Genomic DNA, 18819 nt, shown 5'->3' on the forward strand with positions numbered 1-18819 from the left:
GGCAGTTTAGGATTTTGCTAATGGTCAGTTGTGTTTTACATTGGCTGACAATCAGGTTGTTTTATTCTGCCCTTTTTTTCTGACTATGTATAGTCTAACACCCTGTCTGCAAAAAGTTTGGAAAGAGTGTCAGAAAGTCTCCAGCAGGGTTTGCTTAAACTCAGCTCTTGCTAGAGGAGTGTGGACATGATTTCCCTCATGTAAAACCATGCTACAAACCATTCAATATGCTAGAGGCCAAGTTTATCCACCAAAGTTAGCTGAGTTACACCAGGGATTTATTTGCCACTAGTTCCCTACCCAAGTCTGTCATCCCTGGCTTGGCTGGTATGACTAATGCTTGTAAAATACTGGGAATAACTGTTGTGTGTGGACACAAAGTCTTGCCTAGGCAATGGACCTTTATGGGTTCCAAGCAACAATTAGTTGTGATGCCTTTTTGCCTAGTGTAGCTAGGCCATAGGTTTTATAGATCCCTAACTGGTTTATAGTACAATTTTTAAAGCAAAAAGGCCTAATAGCTTGACTCACCATGCCTATATAGACCAGGGAAACCATATAAAACCCTTTGTTGTATGGGCCATGCTTTAAGCACAAATCTCTAGTAAAGTGCTTATGTTATTTCACATTTCACTGTTGATAGCTACCTGCACAGCAGAAAAAAAACAGTCCAGGAAGGTGGAGGATTTACCCTCTTATAGGTTTCCCTTAATCCTCTGTCCCTTCTATATTGTCATAGATTTTAAGGCCAGAAAAGACCATCAGATTATCCAGTGTGACCTCCTTTATAACACAGACCATAGAATTTCATCATGATTAATGCATATCTTCTGTCTTAAGTGGATGCCCTTGATAACACAGAAAAGGTGTATGTGCAGAATGTGAAATTCACCCCTGTGCAGAGGGTCAGCAGGAGGCTTATGCATCAGTTAAAGGTCATGGGGTCAGGGTTTCACCCCATCTGTTTTTAGGGTATTAAATGAGCCTTATCTGCAAAGGAAATTTTTATTTCCCCTTCTTCGTGCGCCATATATGAAAGTTTTGAAGGCTATTGCAACAGCAACAAAATTATTCCCTTTAGTCTGAAGCATGGTTCATAGGACGCCACTTCAAGGAAGCCTTGTAATAGGAAAGCATAAGGTCTATCGTTTGAGAGCACTTGTGGGTTTCTTTGGTATGGGTCCATTTCCAAGTTCCATTTTATCCCTGCAATTCGGAGCCAGCTCTAAACAATCACATGTGCAAGAGTTTGGTTCCCTTGTTCCAGGTCAGAGATCATTCTGGGTGTTTCATAGTGAGAGATGCAGTGTAGTTATAGCTGTGTCAGTCGCAGGATATTAGGGAGACAAGGTGAGTGAGGTAAATAAAAGATTGCCTCACTCATCTTGTGTCATAATGATAGAGACAGCATCCTTGAGTGGGTAGGAGAGCAGGGAGAGAGGAATAACTAAAGATTAGATAATTAGTTGCTAAAAACATTGTTCAGATTGAAGGAGGAGGACATCTGTGTTTCAATCCTCTTCTCTGGATATTGCTAAATCATACCTTTTACAAATGCCTTTAAACTAGAGCTGGTCAGAAAAGTTTTCCACATGGAATATTGTGATAAAAATGAAAACAAAATTCATTGATGTTTTCAGCAAAAAAAAATGACTTTTCATCAACAAAACAAAAAACAATTTTTAGTCCAAACTTCCAAAAAAACAGAATTTTTTTGTCCAAAAACTGGAAAATGGTTTTGGTTTTCAAACAAAAAAACAAACATTTTTTAACTTTTTTTTAATTTCGAGGAAAGTAGACACTTAAAAATTTTTTTTTGTCAAAAACTCAATTTTCCATCAAAAAAATTCTATGAAACATTTTCAGTCTGCCCTACCTTAAACCCCATGAAGATTTCTTCTGAATATTTTTGTTTTTCGAATGCACCAAATGGGAAGGAATTTACATGCAAATTCTCAAGGAACCTCCCTTCAAGGGCACTCTCTCCCTCTTAAAAACCTCTGTCCAGCCTCTGTGTAAAGGTGCGTCAACTGCCCCTCTGAGTCACTGTTATGAAAAATGCAGGTTCGTTGTAGTAAAGTGCTGCTAGATGGGTCTTTGGTGATGGAGAGACTATTTTACATACTATTTCTGCCTCACCATGTGTTAATATTTGAATGAGAGAGGGGGAAAGAAATCAACGTATTATCCATACTAGATAATTGAAGGCTGTATCCTGCAGCTTCATGTTAGCAAAACTGTTGACCTCACTGAAAGAGGTATAGGAATAGACCTTGAGGGCCTGTTTCTGTAAATGCCTCTGTCCCTGCTCCAGCTGTTTAGTGGCTTTATAATGGACTTTAGACTCCAAGGCCATCAGTCTCCATGTCATCTGTCATCCTTTTCCTGGCACTGGCCAAGATAGCCGTTCATCAGTCCAGAAGGATGAAGATGGATGGGGGAAGTCTCTTTGACCGTGGGACTGTATTCCAATCCCTCCTCGATTAATTCAACTGGGCAGGGTTCCTTGGAGGATGTCCACCAGCTTCTTGGATCCCTCCTTTTGATCATGTGACCTGCCTCCCTATTGCTCTTCGTGCATTTTTGTTGTCTCAGTGATCGGTTGATTTTTCTGTTCTGATGCTCCCTCCCTTGTCTGAAGGAGCAGGCCTTTCATTGCTTGGGTGGACTCTGCCAACCAGTCCCAGGTCTCAGTTAGGCTGGCACCTGAAACCAGCACTGAATTCACATGTACGGATGAATAAATCAGACGTTTTATATTTCAATATTTTAAGGGTGAATTCATCCACCCACTTCACACAAAGGCAAGGCAATGCACTAAATCTATGCTTGATGTCACCAGCTCAGAGATCAAGGGTAATACAAGGCACTTGGGCTGAGATCTCAACTCCCTTTTTAAAAAACTGTTTGATATTAACCATTTGAAAATATCAAACTGCACAAGCTCTTTAAAATTATGTCAAAATCTATCAGTCTCAATTATGCTGTCTTTTAAATTCACCCCATTGTGCCAGCATGTTGCAGCACCAATGAGTGAACAGAGGATAGATTTTCTCTTTCACCTCCAGATGTCTTTGCTGTTGCTGGTTTGTGCCAGAGTCTTAACATTACTCTTCTCCAGTCATTTGTGGATGAATTGGAACTTACAGTGGCTCGTCTCATCTGGTTATGAAGAAGCAATTTACATAGTGAATTGATTTTTTTTTTTAATTCAGCTGCTAGCAGAATTTCACATTATGTAGTTCAACAAAATGTGACTCTATTGGACCTTACAGATACTTAATGTTAGAGAGCGAGAGAGAGAGGAATTGTTATGATCAACATGAAGACACTAGTGAGTGGTGTATATTTTATAACAAATTTTTCCTTGTGCTAATGTCCTTGGACAAGTTTTTCGTGGTGAAAAGAAGAGATGTGATGAACCTGTAAGAGCTATTCCCCTAGTTGATGTTGAATTGCAGCACAGCTACTATGTAGGATTATCTGGTATTGGGGACACTGGTAATACAACTCCTTGAGGGACACCTGCTGGTCAGTTCAGAGGTTGATGCTGGCAGCTGCTTTTACTTAGAACTCCATGTTGATAGCTCCTTCTCATGGGAACCAAAAAGAAAGAAATTAATAGTGGCCAAAAAAAGCACCACCCAGAATGAAAAGATGAGTGCACAGTCTGTGGGAGCTGCAAATTGCACCTCTTATTTTTAGATCCTTGGATCTAGAAACAATTTTTTTGCACACATCACTATTAAATAAAGGAAGAAGCCAGATAAGGAGAGATGGGATATGAGCTCACAAGAAATAACCTCTAAATGTAGGTTAAGGAAAAAGAAACTTGTAACTTTTGCTAAATCTTTAACTAAGCATTTCATGTCCTTTTTCCAGTCAGCCAATAATAATACTTAGCACTTACATAGCATATCACAAATATTTATGAATCTTCACTACTTGCTTAGGTAGAAATAAGTAAGTATTCTATTTAATTTTATAAATGAGGAAACTGAGGCTAGGGGAGTTACAACTTGTTCAAGGTGACAAAGTGAGCCTTTGTCAGAACTGGGACAAGAACTCAGGGATCCTGTCTCCTGGACTATGCTCTGTCCAATGGATCATACTGCCTCTGGATTTCAGATTGGAGAATTTGGGTTTTAATTTATATACGGCAGATGGAATTCTATGCTTGGTCTCAAAATAGTGTGGCCATCTCACAAAGTCAATAAACCTCCTAAGATGTCCATGATTTTGTGCCAACATTTTATTCTCGCAAGATTTTGGGCTGGATTTTCAAAAGCACTTTAAGTTAAGAGCACAAATCATATTGATTTTCTTGGGACTTGAGCTCCTAACTTACTGAGTTTTTGAATATCCCACTCTTTGGTTTTACCTGAATTGTAGCCAGATCTGACCCCACGTAGGCAGGTTCAGATCTAACAAGCCAAAGGCCAGTAGATTTGGGGTTCTGGTTTTGGTGTCCCTCTTATTATTGTAATTCTTTTTCTTTTAAAAAGTGACAGCCTTAGGGTACTGTGTCCTGCTGCTCAACAACTCCTACAGCTCAACACTTCACAGCACAGACACTGAGAAATGGTTGAAGATGAAGGCAATATATTCAGCTGTTCACTAAAAGAATAAATCACGTGTGAAACAAAAACAAACTGTTTTCAAGGTAAATGTATTATTAATGGCATCATTAATCTTTGGCTTTTAATGGGAAGAAGCTCCCTAATGAGGTTCTTTAAAATGCCAGGACATAGTACAGCAAATTTACATTGCTGAGTACTTTACAACACGTGAAAAATTCCACAGGCCTGATTTATGCAGCAAAAATACATTAATTTCCAATGAGTTTAGTAGACACATTTAGTCACCAAATGTATCCTGACTCCCCCACAGAGTATGTTTAGTTTGCAAATAAAGCTAGATTTATGCAGCTTGATTTTCTTTTGCTTTCATTATCAATCCTAATGCCTCCTCCAAGTGTTAATCACAGAGCACCAAACAATATAATTCTGCCTTAAAAATGCCAAACAATTGATGCTTCACCATCAAGGGCTAGGAGAACAAAACAGTATTTGCAAGGTTACACATGATATGTTTCTAAATATTTTTGTATTGTGTACATTCTGTATATTTTTGTTGTAACAAATATTATTTGAGCACAGCTTCCATTAAAGATTTGGGGGGCTTTTTTTTTTTTTTTTTTAAAGATTGAGCTTCTTAATGTAACATGCCAAAACCAACAACAAACACCAACTTGCAAAGAGGGATTGTGTTTTATAAGTACATCTACAATTAAAGAATTAACAAGAATATTTTGACACGAGTGATTTGATTTCAACTTTTCTATTTCATCAGTGACTATTGAGATCGATTACTTATTTTTGTATTTTGTTTAAAGTGTGTGGTAAAGGAAAAAAATAGGTTTCTGCCCCTTCTTCTTTCTGTGTAAGGTATGAAGAAAGCAGTATCGTCTGATTTATTTATTTATTTATTTTAAAACTTTAAAAATTCAGGTCTTGTCCACTTCCTGATAACTGGAACACTAGTGAAATTATGACATCACAAGAGACAGCAGCCTAAAGGCTGAGAAGGAGAAGGGGATTTTTAACCAGTCTGTTCTAACCAGGCTTTATTTTGATTTTTTTTTAAAAAAAAATATATTTTCCACCAATGTCTAACGAACATTTAGGAGAAAACATGTCTTTGTTATAGATTTGACACCCTTTGACACCCACTTGACTTAAGAAATGGAGTTAACAGTCCTCCAGCAAAACAAGGAAAGACTACAGCTGATATTCCTGAAATTGCTCAGATACAAAACAAAAACAAAATTAAAAAAATCAGCCTGCTTTATACATCATAAGGGAACAAAAAAGGGGCACAATCCCAATTTTAAAAAAATCCTCTGCAGGTTGACATTAAGAATAGTTGGGTTAAAATATCACCAAGAAATTAAACGTAACTCATGGCCACCCCTTTGAGCAGTTTTGACATCTCTTGTAACTAAAACATAACAAGCGACAGTTTACAGCTACTGCATGAGTATTAAACTCGCCTGTTATTTTTAGTGTTTTGCACATAGAGCATCTTTCATCAGAGACTCTTGTAGCTCTTTAAACAATTGATGAAGCCTAGCAACGTTTCTGAGAAGTAGGTAAGTAGTGTTTGTTTTAGATGGTCAGTCCCTTCATGCAGTGACCACGTTGTCTGTTTTTGTAGAACACTATTCATGCCTATGGGGTTCCAAATAATTGCAGATAGGCAAACTAATCCAGAGGTTTCAAGATCTCCCAGCATGCTTGTAGTAGAGGCAGAGATAGAACGCAGGAGTCCTGACTCCCAGTCCACTGTAAAACTGTTGCAAACCCAGTTGAGGTTTATCTCCAATTCCTTTAACTATTATAGTATGTTACAGCAGGGCTTGTCCTTTGTTTCATTTCACCATCTGCTTTGAATAGTATTTTATTGTTGAAAAAGTATTCAGTATTTTGCAATGAGCTTCTCAGGCTTAGCCAGGTTCTCCTGCATTATTTATTTAATTTAAATTCTTTTTAAGTGTATCAAGTATACAGCAACACAGAGGATTTTATTTTATTTTAAAATACCAATCACTTTGTTCCTTCAAAGTGCAGATCTTAGGAAAATTGGGACTAGAAGGAGCTGAAAGCAGGAACAGATAGATAATGAAGAGAAAATCTACCAGGCATGCAAAGTTTGACAGTTCCAGGATGTAACCCAGCACAAAGGCAACCACGTGATGGGACACAAACTTAATAAGACCGAAATTGAGATACGCAGCTGCTCAGGGAAGAAAGGCCTATGCAAGTGGAAGAAATCCAAGTCTCACAAGCAAAGGCTAAAAAAGTTGGGCTTTATAACTACGGTGTATGACATACTATATATACTAAATGTGGGGAAGTATGAACTTGCTAGGACCATATCATGAATAATTTTTTTCCAAAAAGAAGAATGTGCCAGGTGATTCTCACCAGTACAGGACTGTCTAACAGTGATCACCCCAATGACTGACCTGCATAGGTTGGCCTGGAAAACTCTCTTAATAACTTTACAAGGCTAGTACAAAACTATGAGGATGGCAGCAAATATGCAGATGACACTATCCTTTAAAGATGCCCTGAAGGTAACTCAGAAGCCAGAATACAGTTTGTCCTTGTATCACAAAGGAGAAAGTATATTACCCCCCCAATGGATGTAGTCTGCTGATATTCCAGTAACACCTCTATTCTAGAGCTTCAAAATGACCTGCCCATTACTAACCTGGGTTTCTGAGGCCAGCCTTGACTGAAAGCAATACGCATTACCACTTGGGGCCCTCAGCCAACCATTGCACCCAACGTGGGTGAGGAGCAGCCTCATTTTTCACATCACCACAGTCATCCTCTGGCAATTAGAAATTCTTGCCTTGCACATTGTAATGCTTAAGGTTAAGATTTTGTCATGGTTATTTTTAGTAAAAGTCACAGATAGGTCACTGGCAATAAACAAAAATTCATGGAAGCCCATGACCTGTGACTTTTACTAAAAATAATGGTGGGCAGGACTGACAGGGGGATGACTGAAGCCTGCGGCGGGGTGAGGTGAGAGCCCGAGCCCAGAGGATGGGAGTTTTTCTCCAGCACCCACCATCCGCAGCAGCTGAGAGATGCGGGGTCCCTACTGCAGTGGCTTGGAACTCCGGGGATCCCACCACCCACAGAGCCTGACAACTATGGGACCAGTGGCTTGGAGCTTCGGGGCCCTCACTGCCCATGGCAGATTGGAACTCATGTGTCCACACCGCCTGTGGTGGCTCGGAGCTTCAGGGCTCCTGTCAGCTAACAACTCCAGCCCCGTCACCCTGGGACTGAAGTAGAAAATGTCACGGAGGTCTCTGAAAGTCAGAGAATCTGACATCCATGACAAAATCTTATCCTCAGTAATGCTTGATATGAAGATATTAATCAGCCACCCTTTCTTCATGATGCTCATATATTTCTTAGCATGGAGAGATCCCTCGCACCTGAACCAGTTAGAACATTAAAGGAACCGTTTTCCAAAGTAGTAAAAAATGTATGGAAGTGATAGAAAGCAACATAGGTTATTGAGTGCTGCTAGTATTGGCTTACTGACTGATGAATCAAACATGCTGAAAGAAACTGTTTAGTGCTCAGTGATCCTGCATGCAGCCTATGAGGCGATGTGGTAACAGGTTTTATTTTGTTAGGCTACTTTTACTTTCCTCTCTGCCAGTGCATAGTCTTTCTCCCATCCATATGAGGGTGCTATACCTGTAACTCCTCCAGATACTGCTAGGAGAATAATATAAGCTATAGAGCCTAAACAGAGTAATTCAGTCATTGGAAATACTTGGAATTAAAAAGTAAACTATACCATCAAGATTGTTCATTTATTTTATTAGATATGATTATATCACAAGAAAGCCTTTTAACTATGATGTACACCACTCACAAAACACACAGCAGTCACACTACTGGTTCAGTAATATTATTACAACTATAATTAGTGATGGAGACCTCTTCATAATAGGATAGTTCATTAAGTGTCAAGTTATGACAAAACATACTATGTACAAAGGTTGCATTCCCTAGCTAAACAACTGAAATAAATGCGCGTTTTTGCCTACATAAGGACTATTCCTGCAGTCCTCCTCTCTGTAATCTTGATAAAGGTCCCCTTAGTTTTGGCTCCTACTGCATCCAAAGTGGTGTATATATTTTGCTGTCTAAATTACTTATGGTTTAGAAAATGTATTTCCCATGTGTGAGAGAGTTCATTGCTGGAGTACAATGATGCATTTTCAAAATGAAATATATGTATCTGAGACCTTAGCTTAATTCAGTGCAGACTTATGGCCAAGTTAAATTCATCTTTATACAAATTTTAGCCTGATTCTCCCCTGCTTTGTAACCATGTCAGTCCCAGGATAGCAGAGACACAACGTGGGTAAGGTAATATCTTTTATTAAACCAAGTTGGATAGAAGTTGGTCCAATAAAAGATATTACCTGTATCTCTTGCAAATTATACGCAATTTATCAAAATGTTTGCAGTTCTTTATATGACTTTTTTGTTTAAATAAATCTGATCTCAATGTTTAGTCATGATCCTCTCTACTAGTTCTTATGCATTAAACATTTTCTAAATACTTAAAAACTATCACTGCCATTTGGGTGAAAGTTTTTCTTATGACATAACCGTAAAAAACAAAATGGTGTGGTCCCCAAAAAAGGAGGATCAATTTCAGAATCTGGTAAGTGTTGAAAAAAGCATGTCTGGATTTGTATAAAACACTATATTCAAAAATTGAAGCAAATCTCATGCTGCTTTTTCTAAAAAAACTCAGATGTGAAATAAGTTTGAAATGACTGAATGCTTTTAAATATAATTTAAGTTTCTGTAATAGTGAATTCTGATCTGCAAAGAAGGAATTATTTATTTATACAATAGTACAAAGTGAGTACAAAAATTAAGATTTTTAGGCAACTGCTGTTTCTCTCATGAATTCCTCAAGGACAGTTATTACATTTTTGGCTTCTGGCATTTCTGCTTGCTCCACTTCAACAATCTTCAGAAGGACATCTCCACTGCCACAGTTCTTTAGAAACACAAAACACTTGAACAAGGCGTAATGGTTCATTTCTGCCTGACGAATAAACCTCTTCAGGTTGTTAGTGTCTTGTATGGCCTATAAACACAGTAACAGAAAATATTCCTCATCCTTTTATCTGTAGGGAAGGTATGCCAATACATGAATTTGGAGAAGTGGAAGAGTCTGCAGTAAGAATCTTATTACATTCATTAGTAGACAAATCAGTTAGCTAAAACTCTTCATGGGAGTTGCTATTGTAATTTTAAAGTTAGGTTGTTTTAAGAAAAAAATAAGTTGGTTTCTAAATCTGTCTGTGTCTCCTTTAGAGGATATTCTGTTCTTGTCCACTCTGAGTACAGCAAGAACTAGGCAAGCTCTCACAGTTATCACTATATCAAGGCAAAAGTGACTATTTGCATACTCAGTAACCCTTCCGTCTCCTGCAAGCATACGAATATACAAAGTTACCTTCAATTTAAAGTTCTCCACTATTTGCCGGAAGAGAAATGGATTTCCACCTTCAGCACCATTTAGAAAAGCCTGCATCCAGTCATCACAGAATTTGTTGCTTCCTGTCACACATTTAGGAACAAAGAAAAGGAGGTAAAGAAAAAGTGTATGTGTGCATACGTGCACATTAGAGCACTAAATAACCCACATGTATGTGACTGTGTACTTAATCTCAATCACACGATAATTGTAACACACCAGTAACGTTTGCCCTATGATATAAATATTCAAATCATAAAAATTCAAAAGATGGAGAGAATGTGTATGAGAAAATGAAAGAAAATGTAACTAATCCCCCTTTCTTGCTATTTTAACTAGTATGTCAGGAAAATAGATTTTGTTTTCAGTTTCTTTGAAACATCTTTCCCAAAGCTCTAGCTGCTTTTAAAACTACAAACAAAGTTAAAATCTACAGCAAACTGTCCAATCAAACAGAATTATACTTGCCAAAATAACTATAATTATCTAACCATCCACATCCCTCTATATACCACTCATCAAAAGCCTGACAGAAAAAGTGAACTCTGCAGATTGATCTGAAGCTTAACTAATCTGAGTTTCGGTAGATCATAGAGCTGATCAAGTTCCAGACTCTAGGACCTCCCACTTTTAAACCAGAGATCAAGTGCCTCTGTGGATCATATATGGTGTAATATCAAATGGGAAGAAAGGTGTTCTCAAGATAGCCAGGTCCCAAAACTTTCTGGGTATGATCTTGTAGGGTGCTGAGCCTTCTCTAAAGATGAGCTGGATACGTTGATGGAAGCATCCCCATCCATGATCTCACCTGCATTATGGAATTGAGGCTGTGGTCCACTACAGTCTATTACCACCGATTTGTGCTGTTCCTCAGTCATGGCTATACACAAGGAGGTCATTGTACCTTCCTGAATGACACCTTGGAGACTGGCAGCGCTCAGAAACCTGACATACAAAACTATTGTGAACTGCTAGTTTCCATCCAAACAGCAAAACCAGGGAAGTGATCATACAGTAAGCCAAGCAACGTATAGACTATATTGTCTCTGGTTAGATGTAATATTCTTTACCTGTGAATATCTTTCTTTATTCTTTCATCTGAATTTTTAACTTCAACAGGAGTGTAACTCAAAGCCTTTAAAAAAAACAAAAAAACCCACAAATTGATTGCTGTTGGCTGTATATATTTCACTTCTGTTACTATTTTCATTATTACTAACAAAGAGTAACTAGTGATCCTAGTTAAGTTCTTTTCCAAATAGTCTAGTAAGTACCAGAAGCTAGATAAGTGTTCCAGACTACAGCATTTTCATTACAACTATTTATACATTTGAAAAGTATACTAGTTTGTACTTCTATTAACCATTCTGCCCACATCCGTCTCATTTTCGTTGTCTAGCAGTTTATGACTCATCTTATTTTTTTGTTCTGAGCATCTTTCTACAATGAATCTTATAGACACTTAGCTGTCCTTGTCCTAGTCTGAGCAAAATGGAATTTTTATTGCCTATCTCATTCTAATTATAAGTTGAATGCTAAGCATTCAATTTTAAAATAAGTCAGCTATAAAATTATTAATTTTAAAACGCTAGTTCATTCCTGACTGGTGAATGAAATAGCTGGTACTGGCTTAGTAATATAGCTGAGAAAAATCACTTTGTATTGACTAAAGGGGGAGGTTTTCTTCATTCAGTTCAGGGACAATGGAAAAGCCAAATGCAAGCTACATTTACAATATAACAGGATCACTCGAATTGACTAGAAAATGTTCAGAAGGTGTTTTAGTTTGATGTATACTTACAGCATGTAACAAAAAGGCGAGTTTCTCCTGGAAGAGCTGCACTACCCTCTGGATAGGGCATACAGAGTCCTCAAACCAACTTCTTAGGTAGGGTTTAATATAAGTATCCAGGTTACTTTTCTGTAGCAAATTGAAACATTACAGCGTTGATTCTGGTATAAGAATAAGCATATTGCTAAGCTATTCCAACTATGCAATTTAGATGTCAATTCCTTCCTAATTTTGAACTACAATCGGCAAAAATCATTTGCTTGGCATCTTAAGTGTTACTGACATGAAACACTGGCTCTGAAAGCCTTTATATTAATCAGGAAGATGACATGTTATACTTGTAATCTATTCTGACATGTATCAGGCAAGCAGTGCAGTCCAGTAGATAGGGTACAGGACTGGGAGTCGGAACCTGGGTTCCATTCCCTGAACTTTCCCCCTACCCCCAAGTTTATTCACATAAAAAACAAATCAACCTGTCACCCCTGCTTAGAAAAGTGAGGGGACTGAATGCTCATTGCTAACCTTTCCATATGCTGTTATAATTTCTTAAAGGGATTTAGTCAATTCATTCACACTTCTGTCTGAATTTACCTATTAGTGTCACAAGTAACCCTTAAGATTACTGTGCTTGGGAAAGAAAGTCTGATGTTTCCATTTGTTTAACTTGTATGGCGGGCAGCACTAAGGTATCCACTTGTTTCACTGTATAGAATATAGACAGTTGCTCATTTCCTCCTGTTTATGTTGGTCTTTCGTGTACTGTACTAACTTTTTGTCAGAGTAATCAATCCTTATTTTGGACCCCATGGGGCTAGTCTGTCACCTTGCTATATTATATAATCTGATTTTCTTTATTAGTTTGATTCTATGATTTTGGTTTATATTTTAGTAGATATTATTTCATTATGTTTGGCTGTAATGCAAGGACCCTACGGGCCTGTATCCTGTATGATTAGCTAGAGAAAGTTAGCATAAGTGTTTATAACCTTTGGGATAGATAAATGGCCTACCGGTTACCCTTTTGACTTTGGGGAAGTGAATGGAGAACAGAATGTATTTACCAAAATTCTGGGATGTACTGGTAACCACAAGGTCACCACAAGAACATGGGTTGTGTCCTCAGTTCGAGTGCCCTTGTGGCACACCCTGACAGTCCGGACAAAATACCAAACTCTCTGCATTCTCTAATTCTGTAGCCTGATTTGACAAGAACCTAAGGATCTTCTGCTCAGATCATTGGCGAGCCGATAACAAATCAGCCCTATAAAATCAGGTTAACAATTCATAAAATGTCATCTTTACCATTTAAAAAAAATTCAGTCATAGAATTAGATCTTACCTCTGAGTCAAGGTTAGTCTTCAAGCCTTGAACATATATGTCCAACTCAAGTCTGAAAGTATCCTCTTAAGGAAATAAGATATGTAAATTGAGACTTGCGCTTTGCCCATTTAGAATATAGTAGGTAATCACATTTTCAGTTATACTCCGGAAGATGTGTACAAGTAGGCTAGTAGTCAATGAATTCAAGGAATTTGCAGCAGATCTGGAAAAGGTTTCAAAGTTAATGGGGTAAACATGCTACTTGTTATTTTCGTATGCACTTTCCCTACACCCAAATAAAGAGAGGTTAAGGAAAGGATATAGCTCGAGCCCTTTCTCTGAGCCTCCTAAGAAACAAGTTACATACTCTGGAGGGCTGATATTTGATTCCACTGTTGCTGTTTCTAGAAGCTTTTCTTGTTGGAGAAGACAGTAATAACAACCAACTCGAAATTCTGGTATGCTAGAGACAGAAAAAAAAAGTTGAATTAATCAGATGCAGATGTGCCAAATAAGGTAATGATCTAAATTAATCTCATTTTGTATCTCGCATTAGAATTTAACCAGCCACTGACCATGGGTGAAATTCTGACCCTCCTAAAGTCAGGGGAAGTCTTGCCATTGACTTCAGTTGGGTCAAGATTTCCTATCCTACATTTTATATAAATTTGTGAATGCTCAGATGATGATGAAGATTAGGATTTTGAATCACTATAGTTTTTCACCTTGATCAAAATAATTCTGTCCTGATCCCAAAATAATACTCTTGCTTTCAGAACAGTAATGTCATTCTGATTACCTTTGACTGAGGTACATCCCAGAAATAAACGCAAGTTTTAACTATCCTATTTATAACCTTTTTAAAAAACAAAACAAAACAATTGTTCATATTTTCCAACAAGGCTACAAAAGATAAACTGACTTTAGAAATAAAGGCCACGTGTAAAGTAGTGAGAGTCAACTACAATATGTATTCTCTTTCTCTCTCTAATCACGCACATTATATATAATTAATTATATACGTGTGTATGTGTGATTTATTTAAAAAACTGCTAACCCCCAATACAACCTGCACATAGCATCACATATACAACCTTCCTAGATCTTTTCCTCCTTGTTAACTGCATAGAAAGTGTGATCAGAACAACCTAATCAAAACTAATTTATCACAATTTAATATGTTTGCAGTTTTTCACTGCCACCTAAAGGAAATCTAAGGCAAATGCTATTAGCACATAACTAAACTGAGAGCCTTACATATGCTTTGACAGGCTGATTAGCTGCAATCAGGATTAAACTCATATGCCGCAGCAGATGATAAACTTAGTGAGACTGCCAGCATTTCTTATCACTTCCCATATTTGTCACAAATTAAAAACAATATATTTTACTCTTACCTCAACTCCACAGATGCAACATTACCCATTCCCTCGAAAAGAGCTCCTTTAATAAGACGCTTAGCAATAAAACTGCGTAATTCTGTCTCTGCTTCAGCTGGTAAGTTAGTATCCACCAAGGAGAGGCTTTGAAAACAAGATAAAATTCTTAGTGAGAAGAAGAGTAAACTATTTAAATTCTCTAGCTGGGCATATGCCCAACTCCAGCAGATGTCATGTGAGGAGAAGTGCTTCCTTATGGTTATAGCAGTGGCTGAGTCAGGACTCCTGGAATCTGTTCCTGGCACTGCCTCTAACACATTAGCTGACCTGTGGTAAGTCAGAAATGTATTCAGTGTCTTGTTCACTAAATTGGGATTCTTTAATTCTAGTATCAATTGACACAGATTTACTCAATAGCACATCGCTTAGGCCCAGACTCACAAAGGGACTTGGGCACTGTGACAACAAGCATCATGGCGCCTAACTTTTAGGTGCCTGCAAAATCACAGGAATAACACTGCAATTCAAAAATACCTGAGTTAGCTGAGGTTCCCTAATCAAAGAATGGGGCGAGATAGGCACCTTAGAATGTAATTCACAAAAGCCAGCATGTTAGGTGAGAAGTCACCTAAGCTAGCCCTGGGGGAAGCCAAGGAAGGGGTGTATCCTAAGCTATGTCCCTCTAAGGGAAATAAGTGCTTAAATCCAGGCTGCAAGGAGGCTTCTTAGGGAGACAGACACCTATCTCTTCTAGTGACTCATAACCGGGAACCCCTCTCCTTTAGTTTGCGCACCTAAGGTGTTTCTTGTGAGACTGGCATAGGTAGGTACCCAACTCCACACAAAATGGCTGGAGGAGGAGGTGGCTGTAGTGCCCACCTGAGAACTTTTATCCCAGTGGTTTGAGCGCTCACCTGGGACATAGGAGACCCAGGTTCAATTCCCCCTCTCGGGGACAGAAAGGATTTGAAGAGGGGTCTCCTAAACCTTCTAGGAAAGTGCTCTAACCATTGGGCTATGGGATATTCTGATGTGAGGCTCTTTCAATCTCTCCTGTTGAAGCTATTCCACTGCATTATAAATAACAAGACATTGGAGTAGGGCTCTGAGGGGAGACCCCCGGTCCTGTTCCCCTGCTCCAAAGAATCATTAATTATTTACACTCAAAGACCTAAAATTATGTAGATACACTAAGAATTATTAGTAGTATAAATGAAATGAGTGCGAACCCAAGGAGTATAATTTGCATTGGTCTATTATTCTGAGCCTCTACTCACCCAATCAGAAATTCCATTTGGTGTATATGTCCATTATCATCTTGGTGTTTAATAGAAAAAAAAAAAACCACCAGAAAAAAATGCCCAGGTGAATTTAATATGGCTTTCGGGCGATTTGTATTTCTAATGTGGAATGTATTCTCTAACTCTGTATTCCTTTCTGTATCTACCCAAATATGAAGATGTCAAAAGCTCTGAATTAGAAACTGAATGAGAAACCAGGGTGCTTAAGTAGTTCTGCCGTGTTTGTTTTACCTAAAGTCTTCAGCAGAGGGATTTTCTGGTGTTGCACTGCTCGGACTTCCATCATCACTGTCAGCAGCCTGCTCTGATGAACTGAAAATCAAGGCATTTTTATGACTGACATTAAATATGGACACATAACATGTATACAGGTCTATTATCACTAAACAAGGCTGAGGAGAAAGAAGCATTGTGTGGATGGTGCAGAGCGGAAGTAGCCGTTGAAAGTACTGTGGAGTGGAGGACAAAGGGGGTAATGTGGAGGGGAAGAAATTACTTGTTATTCTCTATCCCAGGGTAGACAAAAAATAGAGTAGAACAGCTAAGAACTCCTTCTCAGACCTAAGGATGGGTTCCCCACCTCTCAGTTTAGCTAGACCAATGTAGGAAAGCCTAGTACTGCCATTGCCTGTGCTCTGAAAACCTCCTGCTTCGGTGCTATCAATCATATACCTTTCAAGAACATTACCTGGAATCCCTTAGTTTCCTATCTAGATGCCCACTTTATGAGTAGTCTGCATTTGGAGCTGTCACCATAACACAATGTGTTCTGGTGCCAAAGCAAGGGTGAAAATAATCCACTCCTCACCAAAATCTAGTAGTGTCCCACTCATCTTTCCATTTTTCAACTCCTTACCCTGCACAAATAAGTCCTACTCAACCAGAGCTCAAACTCAGCTAGGCCTTGGTACAGCAGTGGAAACTCACACACTATCAGAAAATCATAGGACTGGAAGAGACCTCGAGAGGTCATATAGTCCAGTCCCCTGCACTCATGGCAGGACTAAGTATTATCTAGACCAGTGGTTCCCAAACTTGTGGGCCGAGGGACGTACTGGCTGCCGCTTCCAGCAGCTGCCATTGGCCTGGAGCAGCGAAGCGCGGCCACTGAGAGCCGCAATCAGCTGAACCTGCGGACATTGCAGGTAAACAAATTGTCCCGGCCTGCCAGGGGCTTTCCCTGAACATGCAGCGGAACAAGTTTGGGAATCAGTTATCTAGACCATTCCTGACAGGTGTTTGTCTAACGTGCTCTTAGAAATCGCCAATGGTGGAGATTCCACAATCTCCCTAGACAATTTATTTCAGTGCTTAACCACCCTGACAGGAAGTTTTTCCTAATGTCCAACTTAAACCTCTCTTGCTGCAATTTAACCCCATTGCTTCTTGTCCTATCCTCAGAGGTTAAGGAGAACAATTCTTCTCCCTCCTCCTTGTAACAACCTTTTATGTACTTGAAAGCTGTTATCATGTCCCTTCTCAGTCTTCTCTTTTCCAGACTAAACAAACTCAATTTTTTTCCATCTTCCCTCATAGGCCACATTTTCTAGATCTTTTAATCATTTTTCTTGTTCTGTTCTGGACGTTCTCCAATTTGTCCACATCTTTCCTGAAATGTGGCACCCAGAAGAGGACACAATACTCCAGTTGAGGCCTAATCAGAGCGGAGTAGAGCAGGAGAATTAATTCTGGTGTCTTGCTTACAACACTCCTGCTAATACAGCCCAGAATGGTGTTCGCTTTTTTTGCAACAGTGTTACATTGTTGACTCATATGTAGCTCCTGGTCCACTATAACCCCCAGATCCCTTTCTGCAGTACTTCTTCCTAGTCAGTCATTTCCCATTTTGTATGTGTGCAACTGATTGTTCCTTCCTAAGTGGAGAACTTTGCATTTGTTTTTATTGAATTTCATCCTATTTACTTCAGACCATTTCTTCATTTTTTCCAGATCATTTTGAATTTTAATCCTATCCTCCAAAGCACTTGTAACCCCTCTCAGTTTGGTATTGTCTGCAAACTTTATAAGTGTACTGTCTATGCCGTTATCTAAATAATTGAAGATATTGAACAGAACTGGACCCAGCACTGATCCCTGTGGGACCCCATTTGTTATGCCCTTCCGGCATGACTATGAACCACTCATAACTATTCTCTGGGAACGGTTTTACAACCAGTTTTGCACCTATCTTATAGTAGCTCCATCTAGGTTGCATTTCCCTAATTTGTTTATGAGAAGGTCATGCAAGACAATATCAAAAGCTTTACTAAAGTAAAGAAATACAACGTCTACCGCTTCCCCCTTTGTTGCCATGAAGACCACTAGGACCAGAATAGGAGCTGTAATTAACTAGATGGATTAAATCCCCGTTATTTGGAAACCACACTTCAAACCTTTACAAGTCTCAGCCACCCGCATTGCATCCTATTCCCTCCCTGAATTAAAGGCAACAGTGCCCTCGCTCTCTCCTGCCCTTGTTCCCCCTCCAGCTGCATCATCTGTTGACAGCAGGAAGCAGTGTTAGGGGGGGGAGATGGCAGGTTACTTTGGACTCTGCTGGGACGTCCCTAGAGAAGGGTGGGGAGCACAAGGCTGGGTATGGGGAGCGGGCTGGGGAGACGGAATCCATCCAGCTTCTCACCTGTAGCACCGGTAGCCGTACAGACAGTAGTAGCTATTACTGAACCGTTCCGGCCTCCGCTCCTCGGCCGGGCCGCCCCCTTCCTCGCTGCTCTCCAGCTCCCTCTCGTCCCCATCCACAGACTCCTGCAGAGACGGCAGCATCTTTCCCCAGCTCAGCAGCTCTTCGTGTGTAGCAACGAAATCCGCTCTCCAATCTCCTGCCGTACGGTGCTCGTCTTCCTGCTCCGCTCACGCCACAAACACTCAGGTTCCGGCTGCCCTTGTTTCCTCTCCTGCCTTTCACAC

At 39.3% G+C, this 18819-nt stretch overlaps 1 protein-coding gene across 1 annotated transcript; it reads right to left on the minus strand.

Moving 5' to 3' along the window:
• Positions 1–8395: 8395 nt before the first annotated feature.
• On the minus strand, positions 8396–18760 carry C13H17orf75 (chromosome 13 C17orf75 homolog). The gene is made up of 10 exons (XM_032805669.2): positions 18533–18760; positions 16123–16203; positions 14609–14734; positions 13534–13674; positions 13230–13287; positions 11897–12016; positions 11166–11230; positions 10904–11040; positions 10075–10178; positions 8396–9702 (listed from the first exon to the last, which is right to left on the minus strand). Exons 1-10 carry the CDS (start codon positions 18673–18675, stop codon positions 9493–9495), a joined length of 1185 nt encoding a protein of 394 aa, XP_032661560.1. The 5' UTR covers positions 18676–18760; the 3' UTR covers positions 8396–9492.
• Positions 18761–18819: the final 59 nt, after the last annotated feature.

The sequence above is a fragment of the Chelonoidis abingdonii genome, chromosome 13 (assembly GCF_003597395.2).
Source record: "Chelonoidis abingdonii isolate Lonesome George chromosome 13, CheloAbing_2.0, whole genome shotgun sequence".
NCBI classification, from domain to species: Eukaryota; Metazoa; Chordata; order Testudines; family Testudinidae; genus Chelonoidis; species Chelonoidis abingdonii.